The sequence below is a fragment of the Rhinichthys klamathensis genome, unplaced genomic scaffold, assembly GCF_029890125.1.
Source record: "Rhinichthys klamathensis goyatoka isolate OS25496 unplaced genomic scaffold, OSU_Roscu_1.1 h1tg000342l_1, whole genome shotgun sequence".
NCBI lineage: Eukaryota > Metazoa > Chordata > Actinopteri > Cypriniformes > Leuciscidae > Rhinichthys > Rhinichthys klamathensis.
Genome location: NW_026606856.1, coordinates 217,374 through 227,978, shown reverse-complemented (window position 1 = coordinate 227,978; position 10,605 = coordinate 217,374). Strand labels below are relative to the sequence as shown.

Here is a 10,605-nt window from a genome sequence, read left to right as displayed (position 1 = left end):
ATAATTAAATAATAATATAATTTCTTCGTGGAAAAAATGCAGTTAATATAGCATGCACTTTGTAAAACATTTAAGAATTATTTTGTTTGTCACTATTATATGAGGCGGAACCTATTTCTCTCACAGATCTCACCCGGGCCACATTAAATACAACGCAACGCAACGCAGGGCTTTGTCATAATTCACGAAGCTTTTGCGTCAGTTAAATTCCGTTGGGTTAAGTTGCTGTTCTACGCTTGCGCTGTTTGCGTACTGCATCTTCTCATCTCCAGGGTGGGTTGGTTTTATCATAAGGGTCCAGGTTGGGTGTTGGTGAGTTTCAGGATTATTATCAGTTTTGTTTTTAAATCGCTTTGGGTACGAATAAATGTCACTCCCAGGTACTGTATCCTACAGCGAGTGTTTTACGTTAATAAACAATGTTTTTGTGTTAGTCACGCTTGATTGCAGTGTACCGCGTCTGTATAATGGTACGTTAGTGACGTTGTCAGATTGTGATACAATAATATTAAACGATTTCCAAATGTACAATGGTATTTAAAGTTTCTCGAATGTACTTTACTGAATACCATGGTATTATTATGGTACATGCCTAAAAAAACAGACTATAAAAGACAAACAGAAGCACTGAACTGAAACTGCACCCCTTTTGTGATGTTTTATTTAGCATCTGTTGCAGTCATGGCGAAACGCAGGATAACTCAGGAGACCTTTGATGCTGTGGTCAGAGAAAACATTGAGGAGTTTGACATGGACGGCAGCGAAGCTTTGAAAGAGGCCATCGAGCAGTTTGAATCTCAGGGTGAGTTATGTCATAATTACAGTAGAGGTTCAAACTTGTTTAACAAATGAAAAATCATCTCTGCTTTTAGTTTTATTTAATGTGTCTGCTAAATTATTTTGTGCACCCTGTGTGTGTGTGTGTGTGTGTGTATGTATGCATGCATGTGGACATATATATATATATATGATTTGGATGTGGACATATATATGAACAATGTATATGCATGCATGTGGACATATATATATGAACATGTATACCGTATGCATGCATGTGGACATATATATGAACATGTATATGCAATATGCATGCATGTGGACATATGAACATGTATATGCATGTATGTGGACATATGAACATGTATAGGTATACATGCATGTATGTACATGAATGCATATTTATACGTAAAAAATAAATAAAAAATAGACACACACATACTGCAGTGCAACATGCTGAACTCCATCTAAAACTAGTTCAAACAACATTTACCTAGGTATCTCATATAGCTCATATTAATTGAGAGTCTACATGGAATATACTTTTAAAAATTCTATTTTTTCATTGCATGACTATTTAAGTGAATTACAAAATAGTGATTTAAAATGTTAATAATACTTTTTTTACTTCACACCATTACATTGTTTTGTAGATATGTGATATGACGCATATGCATATGATGCATGGTAATGAAGTGATTTGATTATTACTCACAGGTGTGGATCTCACCTTCATTGTTAAAGCAGTGCCGAAAGTTTGTTCTGAAGAAAACGCAGAGAATCAAACTCACGAGGTTCTCCAGGTATATCTTCATATGAGATGTTTTGCAGCTAAACTAACCTCACTACCTCACTCCCACAGAGACTGGCATGTTTTCTATCTACAGGTGAAACTCGAAAAATTAGAATATCGTGCAAAAGTTCATTTATTTCAGTAATTCAACTTAAAAGGTGAAACTAATATATTATATAGACTCATTACATGCAAATAAGTTATAATTTGTTATAACCTTTATTTGTTATAATTTTGATGATTATGGCTTACAGATATGAAAACCCCAAAGTCAAAATTAGAATATTGTGAAATGGTTTTTACAGGGTTTCCGCGGGGTCTTAAAAAGTCTAAAATTTCAAAATCACTATTTAAGGCCTTAAAAAGTCTTAAATTTGCTGAAGTATTGTGTTCTAGGTCTTAAATCGTTTTAAACGGGTCTTAATTTTCCCACGCCCCATGTAAATCTCATTGAAATGCATTGCTTTTTTGTGGTGTTGTAGTTCCTTATTTCACTAGTCCAAATATAATTTGCTGTATTACGACTAAAAAATAGACCAACATGCAACAGCCAATCAGCTTTGAGCTTTCGTGTTATTGGCGCGTGTGACAGACCACAGAAAGACGTAAAACGGATTTTATTCAGCTATGGGGAAGTGCAAGTTTAGCGATACTTGGCTTGAAATGGTGATATAGGTCTTAAATTTAATTCATAATGGTCTTAAAAAGTCTTAAATTTGACTTTGTGAAACCTGCAGAAACCCTGTTTTCATATCTGTAAGCCATAATCATCACAATTATAACAAATAAAGGCTTGAAATATCTCACTTTGCATTTAATGAGTCTATATAATATATTAGTTTCACCTTTTAAGTTGAATTACTGAAATAAATGAACTTTTGCATGATATTGTATATTGAGTTTCACCTGTAAATCATTATTCTTTTCATTATTCCTTTCATTTCATTATTCTTCTATTTAACCGGTGGCATATTTTCAGGCTTTAGAGTCGCTCAAAACTGCATTGGCGTCGCCGTCCGCATCTGTCCGGGAGGATCTGAGAGTCTTCACCGAACAGTGTTCGCTCAGCTTCGCACAACGATACCTGGCCGCTCAAAAGGAGGCATATCCCACAATCCTCGCTTGCTGCCGGAGAGCCGGTGAAGAGAAAGAAGAGCTTTCTGTTGCTCTATCCGCTCTCTCAGTGCTAACAGACGGCCAGCCGGATCTCCTGGACGTGGAAGGCCGAGAGTTTCTGATCGGCGCTTTAACTGCGCACCAGACGGACGCCTCTCTCACCCTCCTGTGTGTCCGCATCGTTCGCCACTTCAGCCTGAAACACGAGAACAACAGGCAGGTTTTGGTGAAGGCGGGCGTGCTGCCGCTGCTCACCCGGAGCATCACACGCCACACGGCACATCCCGAGGTCGTGAGGGAGGCCTGTGCCGCGCTCAGGGTCATGACCTTTGACGATGACGTGCGTGTCCCCTTTGGACAGGCTCATGAACACGCCAGGATGATCGTGGTTGAGCAGAACGGACTGAAAGTCATTGTTGAAGCTGCTAAAGGTAATAATAAATAAATCATTAAATACATTTGACCAGGCAAAGAATATCTGCTTATATACTACTAAGATTTTTTTAATGTCTTTAAAGGAAATCTCTATTTATTTTATTTAAAAGTACAGTAAAATGTTATTAGAATTTAAAATAAGTTTTCTATGTAAATAAATACTAAATTGTAGTTTATATCCTGTGAATTTTCAGCATCATTACTCCAGTCTTCAGTGTCACATGATCCTTCAGAAATCACTCTAATATGATGATTTGCTGCTCAAGAAACATTTCTGATTATTATCAGTTTAAAACAGCTTCATATTTTTGTGGAAACTGTGAGGCAATTTATTTTTCCAGATTCTGTGATGAATAGAAAGTTCTAAAGAGCAGCATTTATTTGAAGTAGAATCTTTTGTGTAACATTATAAATGTCTTTACTGTCACTTTTGATCAGTTTAATGTATCATTAATGAATAAAAGTAATTTTTTTAACTTTCACTCCACATTTTTGAACGGTAGTTTATCACGGTTTCCTCAAAAATATGAAGCAACACAACCGTTTTTAACACTGATAATAATCATAAATGTTTGAGTAGCAAATCAGTATATTATACTGATTTCTGAAGGATCATGTGACACTGAAGACTGGAGTAATGATGCCGAAAATTCAGCTTTGATCACAGGAATAAATTACACTTTACTATATATTCACATAGAAAACAGTTATTTTAAGTTAAAAAAATATTTCACTGTTTTTACAGTATTTTTGATCAAATAAATGCAGCCTTGTCGAACACAAGAGTTCCTTCAAAAACATTAAAAATCTTAATTGACCGCCAGTGTATGTTAGTTTATTTATGACCGATGATGATGATGTTTATGTCTTCTGGTCTCAGCTCACTCAGAAAACACCTCAGTTCTCAGTGAACTCTGCGCCGCTCTGTCCCGTCTGGCCGTGAGAAACGAGTTCTGTCAGGACATCGTGGACCTCGGAGGCCTGAACTTCATGATCACACTCCTGGCGGACGGCCTAGATAGTCAGGTGAGCTAGTTTCAGCACTATAAACAGAAATAAAGCTCAATCTTTATCTGGGTTGTTGATGTGATCATCTGTTGATGTGTTAAACGGTTGTCCAGGAGCTCGTGAAGCAGGTGCTCAGTGCATTGAAGGCCATCGCTGGAAATGATGATGTTAAAGACGCTGTCGTGAATGCAGGCGGGGGGGAACTCATCATTATGGCGATGAACCGTCACATGGGCAAGGCACAGGTGTGTCCCCTTTAAACACTGCCAATTCTTATTTAATTACTATCCAGAATGCCTGTTAAACTCAAAATGAATGTATAAGGTATTACCGAACGGTATTGTTCAAAATTCATGTATAACTTTGATGAAAGGTTTTGATCCACTTCAAATGTTGACTACTGTATAAATTAGGGCTGCACGATTTGGGGAAAAATGTCAAATTGCGATTATTGAGGTCAATATTGCGATATGCGATAGCGATATAATAAACAAATGGTTTCATGAGTCAACTTCCTTGGTTCTAAAGCAAAATGCACACACAGATTAGTGATAATTCTGAAATGTGTATTTCTCAACTCAAACTAGCAACAACAACTAAATGATTGATAACACCTATAATGATCAATAAGCCATTGATGTCTGGATAAAAATTCATTTAATTTTAATTTAAGTGAACTTCAAACAATCCTCACATAAACCCATAATAAATGTCATATTTACCTGTGCTCTTCCTGTCTAACAGGACATATACAGAAATTGAATAAAGTTATCAAACAGTCTGTGCTGCATGAATTATAAATGATATTGACTAAAATCCTATTTAAAGCTACACAAGTTCTTTGGTCAAGAGCAGTGAATGTTTTTCTCTGTTCCCTTTGTTCTTTGACTAACTTTACTGACAGAAAGCATTATTGGATGCTGGCCCTTTAAGAGTTGCTGACAGAGACGCGGATCTCACACGCGCCTTATTCTCTCACAGCTCTTCACGTCCATCAAAAGACTGCTCTTATGTTATGAAGACAGTCGACAAATGATATTTTGGCATAATTGTGTGTGTTATTGTTCGTTCACTTCAAGCGGAAAGAGAACTGTATTCTGGCGCGCGGTCTGTGCACGCGCATGATACTGGCGCGCGTCCGTCTTTCAGTCAGGACATTCACAGGCAGCGCGCTCTCTTTAGTCTTTTGACTTGTCTCGTTGAATGGTTTAAAGACACTAGCAAAAGGATGACAAAAAATAACAGATGCTGCGTTAACAGCCCTAATGGGCTATATGCACGCATAACTTCCGCGTTTGATGCAAGGATGCTCTTGCGTTTCCGGTTGGGGAGATTTAAAGCGGAGGAAAACCGAGGAAAACGGGATTATGGCAGAGTCTTCAAAATTTACTGTCCTCTCGTCTTTGAAACGAAACTTTAATACGTTTAGATGTAATTTTATATATAGTTATGTTTATTTCATATAATAAACAAAGAAGCATAAACAAAACGAGGGGTGCCTGTTTTGTCTGTTTTTGTGACTAACGTTTCTTTAGTATAGCAATAGAGTATAAAAACCAATATAAATTCTCGGTATAGCATTGGACTCTACGATCGGCGGAAGTAATCCAGCATCCTTAGACCTTCACCGGAAATACCGCCGTGCATAGAGCCCATTTGTTTATTTCATATAAAATCGCAGTATTTTGCGCCATATAATCGCATAGGCTTGACATCGCGATTGCGAAATGATTAATCGTGCAGCACTAGTATAAATACTAATTTGATGATTAGCTGCTCAAGAAACATTTATGATTATTATTATCAATGTTGAAAAGAGGTCATATTTTTGTGCAGGATTCTTAGATGAATAAAAAGTTCTAAAGAACAGCATTTATTTGAAAGAATCTTTTGTAACATTATAAATGTCTTTACTGTCACTTTTGATCAATTGATCAATCCTTGTTGAATAAAGAATGTGTTCTAACTTCTAACCCCAAATGTTTGAACAGTAGTGCATATTTATAAATGTATCTGAAAACAATTTGCGCTTCTATACCACAAAATTAAAGTCTAGTTTATTGGCTGTGTTCATTGTTTCAACAGTATTGAAGAGAAAAATGTCTAATCATCAGTTATTTTCATAAAAATTAGTTACAATTTATAATGCAATGATTTTTTTTTTGTTTCGTGCTGCACTAATAAAGTTCCTCTGTTTGACTGTGTTGGGTAACTAATTCACTTGTTAATCTAAGCTAATTCTTAAAATCTGAAGCTCCTCATAAACCCAGTTAGTTTCTCATGTGTTTTGCTCTGTTCTTGCTGTTGCTGGTTCAGGTGTGTGAGCAGGGATGTGCGGCGCTGTGTGTTCTCGCCCTCCGCAAACCCAACAACTGTAAAGTCATCATGGAGTGTGGCGGCGCGCTGGCGGCCCTGCAGGCCATGAAGAATCACCCAGCTAACGTTAATGTGCAGGTAAAGGTTAATGTGCATTCCATTCAATGCTCAGGCAAAACCCGTGACCCTGGTCAAAGTCCCCAATTGCAGTAAGCGATTTTTGCAAAACGTTGTTAAAAAGTGGATAAGACAAAGCCCAAAAACACACTTCTAGCCAATCAGCAGTAAGGGGCGTGTCCACTCATGATGGGGGAAGGAGGAGAGAGATAGCCAATCAGCAGTAAGGGGTGTGTCCACTCATGATGGGGGAGGGAAAGAGAGCCAATCAGCAGTAAGGGGCGTGTCCACTCATGATGGGGGAGAGAGAGAGCCAATCAGCAGTAAGGGGCGTGTCCACTCATAATGGGCGAGGGGGTAGAGAGAGAGAGCCAATCAGCAGTAAGGGACTTGTCCACTCATTATGGGGGAGGGGAGAGAGAGAGAGCCAATCAGCAATAAGGGGTGTGTCCACTCATGATGGGGGAGAGAGAGAGAGCCAATCAGCAGTAAGGGGCGTGTCTACTCATGATGGGGAGGGGAGAGAGAGAGAGCCAACCAGCAGTAAGGGACGTGTCCACTCATTATGGGGGAAGGGAGAGAAAGAGAGCCAATCAGCAGTAAGGGGTGTGTCCACTCATAATGGGGGAGGGGAGAGAGAGAGCCATTCAGCAGTAAGGGGTGTGTCCACTCATGATGGGGGAGGGGAGAGAAAGAGAGCCAATCAGCAGTAAGGGGTGTGTCCACTCATGATGGGGGAGAGAGAGAGGCAATCAGCAGTAAGGGACGTGTCCACTCATGATGGGGAGGGGAGAGAAAGAGAGCCAATCAGTAGTAAGGGGTGTGTCCACTCATGATGGGGGAGAGAGAGAGCCAATCAGCAGTAAGGGGTGTGTCCGCTCATGATGGGGAGGGTAGAGAGAGAGAGCCAATCAGCAGTAAGGGGTGTGTCCACTCATGATGGGGGAGAGAGAGAGCCAATCAGCAGTAAGGGACGTGTCCACTCATGATGGGGAGGGGAGAGAAAGAGAGCCAATCAGCAGTAAGGGGTGTGTCCACTCATGATGGGGGAGAGAGAGAGCCAATCAGCAGTAAGGGGTGTGTCCACTCATGATGGGGAGGGGAGAGAAAGAGAGCCAATCAGCAGTAAGGGGTGTGTCCACTCATGATGGGGGAGAGAGAGAGCCAATCAGCAGTAAGGGGTGTGTCCACTCATGATGGGGAGGGGAGAGAGAGAGAGAGCCAATCAGCAGTAAGTATGCAAACACCACGTGAGTGGTCATTACGGGAACCAGAAAGTGTCCGACTTCACGTCTCTGTTTGCAGCTCCTGCACGCGACAACTCTCGTCGATCGGTTACGTGCAGCCGATGTCGAACACACCTATTAACTTCAATACATAAAACAAATGAACAAATAACTAAAAATGTATATAATTAAAGACTTTTTTTAAACTAATAAAATGGAACAAAAAAATCTCAACAAAATTACTAAAACTTTAACAAAAATTTTAAATATAAAATAAAAAAGTAATTAAAAATATTACTAAACTATAATAGTATCTCAATAATACAAAAATAACACTGGCCCATAGTGATTTTGAATAAAACTTATTTTTTTATAACAATTTCTGTTCTATACATTTGCTGTGTATATGTGTGTGTGTGTGTGTATATATACACTCACCGGCCACTTTATTAGGTACACCTGTCCAACTGCTCGTTAACACTTAATTTCTAAGCAGCCAATCACATGGCGGCAACTCAGTGCATTTAGGCATGTAGACATGGTCAAGACAATCTCCTGCAGTTCAAACCGAGCATCAGTATGGGGAAGAAAGTTGATTTGAGTGACTTTGAACGTGGCATGATTGTTGGTGCCAGAAGGGCTGGTCTGAGTATTTCAGAAACTGCTAATCTACTGGGATTTTCACGCACAACCATCTCTAGGGTTTACAGAGAATGGTCCGAAAAAGAAAAAACATCCAGTGAGCGGCAGTTCTGTGGGCGGAAATGCCTTGTTGATGCCAGAGGTCAGAGGAGAATGGCCAGACTGGTTCGAGCTGATAGAAGGGCAACAGTGACTGAAATAACCACTCGTTACAACCGAGGTATGCAGCAAAGCATTTGTGAAGCCACAACACGCACAACCTTGAGGCGGATGGGCTACAACAGCAGAAGACTCCACCGGGTACCACTCATCTCCACTACAAATAGGAAAAAGAGGCTACAATTTGCAAGAGCTCACCAAAATTGAACAGTTGAAGACTGGAAAAATGTTGCCTGGTCTGATGAGTCTCGATTTCTGTTGAGACATTCAGATGGTAGAGTCAGAATTTGGCGTAAACAGAATGAGAACATGGAACCATCATGCCTTGTTACCACTGTGCAGGCTGGTGGTGGTGGTGTAATGGTGTGGGGGATGTTTTCCTGGCACACTTTAGGCCCCTTAGTGCCAATTGGGCATCGTTTAAATGCCACGGCCTACCTGAGCATTGTTTCTGACCATGTCCATCCCTTTATGGCCACCATGTACCCATCCTCTGATGGCTACATCCACCATGTCACAAAGCTCTAATCATTTCAAATTGGTTTCTTGAACATGACAATGAGTTCACTGTACTAAAATGGTCTCCACAGTCACCAGATCTCAACCCAATAGAGCATCTTTGGGATGTGGTGGAACGGGAGATTCGCATCATGGATGTGCAGCCGACAAATCTGCGGCAACTGTGTGATGCCATCATGTCAATATGGACCAAACTCCCTGAGGAATGCTTCCAGCACCTTGTTGAATCTATGCCACGAAGAATTGAGGCAGTTCTGAAGGCAAAAGGGGGTCCAACCCGTTACTAGCATGGGGTACCTAATAAAGTGGCCGGTGAGTGTATATATATGTATAATTTATTTAAATAAAATGATTACATTGCTTCTTGACAGATACTTTGAACCCATTTGAAGCCCTTCGGACAATTTTTACTCTCCAAGTACTTATATTCCCTTTCTTTTCTTTTTCTTAAAAAGCAAAAACAAAAAACTGAACAAATGTTCTTCAGATGCTGTAGTGACGTGTCTTTCCTCAGCCTGTATTGTTTATGAAGCTCTGTTCCGTGTTGGCTGTAATGTCACGTCTCCTGCTGTTTCAGAAACAGTCCTGCATGCTGTTGAGGAACCTGGTGGCCCACTCGCGTGACTACAGTCAGCCCATTCTGGAGATGGGAGCGGAGGCGCTGATCTCGCAGGCTCTGGCGGCTCACAGGGACTGCGGTGACGTGGGTCGAGCCGCTCTCAGAGACCTCGGCTGCCAGGTGGAGCTGCGGGAGCTCTGGACAGGGCAGAAGGGAAGCCTCAGTCACTGAACCAACGTGTTTTCAAACGTCTGCTACACTCAAACAATCACGATTAAGTCCTGTGGAAACATGTCCTAACTGTGGAGGTCATGTGATCAAACATCCTTCCGGTAGAATTGAAGACCACGTGCATAGGATGCATTTCAAATTACAATAGTTTTTTTGTCTAAACGTAATTGCAGCTATTTATAGTGTGTACAATGTTTTTTAACCTTAAATGACCTGTTCTTGGTCTGGATTCATTTGAGCTGATGTTAACAGAAGTGCATTGCTGGATTGCATTTAACCCTTAATATATTTAATGTAAAGACCATCATCCAGCGCCGTACCCCATATGTGCGTTCACTGCAGTGCATTTGATGCTTATGCCAAAAAAACATTTCATGCACACAACAAGACATGTTAAGAGGCACCAATGTTTTCTCAATTGTATGTGTTGCAATACTAATTGATGCTCTGTTTAAACCTGCTCTGTACTAGAACCGATTGTGTTTGTTGATTAAACCAAGCAGCTCTAGAGGCATATTGGCATGTTTATGTTACACATCTTTATGATTTTACAGTGGCCAGCTTAATATTCCGCTACAAAAATGTACATTGTAAATTAATAAGTTAATGTTGTAATAGTTGCAACTGTAAAATCAAAATAAAATATAGCTGCAAGCAGCAATTATAAGGGTTCAAGTGCTTTAAGGCTTTTAAGCACATGCAAAAAA

The 10,605-nt window shown here is 40.1% G+C and overlaps 1 protein-coding gene across 2 annotated transcripts; it reads left to right on the top strand.

The window, feature by feature from the left end:
* Window positions 1-201: 201 nt before the first annotated feature.
* armc6 (armadillo repeat containing 6) lies at window positions 202-10,051 on the top strand. 2 transcript variants are annotated; one of them, XM_056272680.1, is made up of 8 exons: window positions 202-312; window positions 668-802; window positions 1,495-1,580; window positions 2,550-3,117; window positions 4,002-4,147; window positions 4,243-4,374; window positions 6,446-6,583; window positions 9,686-10,051. In XM_056272680.1, the coding sequence occupies exons 2-8, from the start codon at window positions 682-684 to the stop codon at window positions 9,896-9,898; spliced, it is 1,404 nt and encodes a 467-aa protein (XP_056128655.1). In that variant the 5' UTR covers window positions 202-312; window positions 668-681; the 3' UTR covers window positions 9,899-10,051. The 2 variants fall into 2 exon arrangements, with proteins under 2 accessions (XP_056128655.1, XP_056128653.1); XM_056272678.1 differs by having other exon boundaries at window positions 275-380.
* The last annotated feature ends 554 nt before the right edge of the window (window positions 10,052-10,605 follow it).

Bases quoted from the DNA above. Each gene is read 5' to 3' on its own strand.
- armc6 (XM_056272678.1), top strand. The intron at 803-1,494 runs GTGAGTTATGTC...TATTACTCACAG, and splicing joins CGAGCAGTTTGAATCTCAGG to GTGTGGATCTCACCTTCATT. The intron at 6,584-9,685 runs GTAAAGGTTAAT...CTGCTGTTTCAG, and splicing joins CAGCTAACGTTAATGTGCAG to AAACAGTCCTGCATGCTGTT.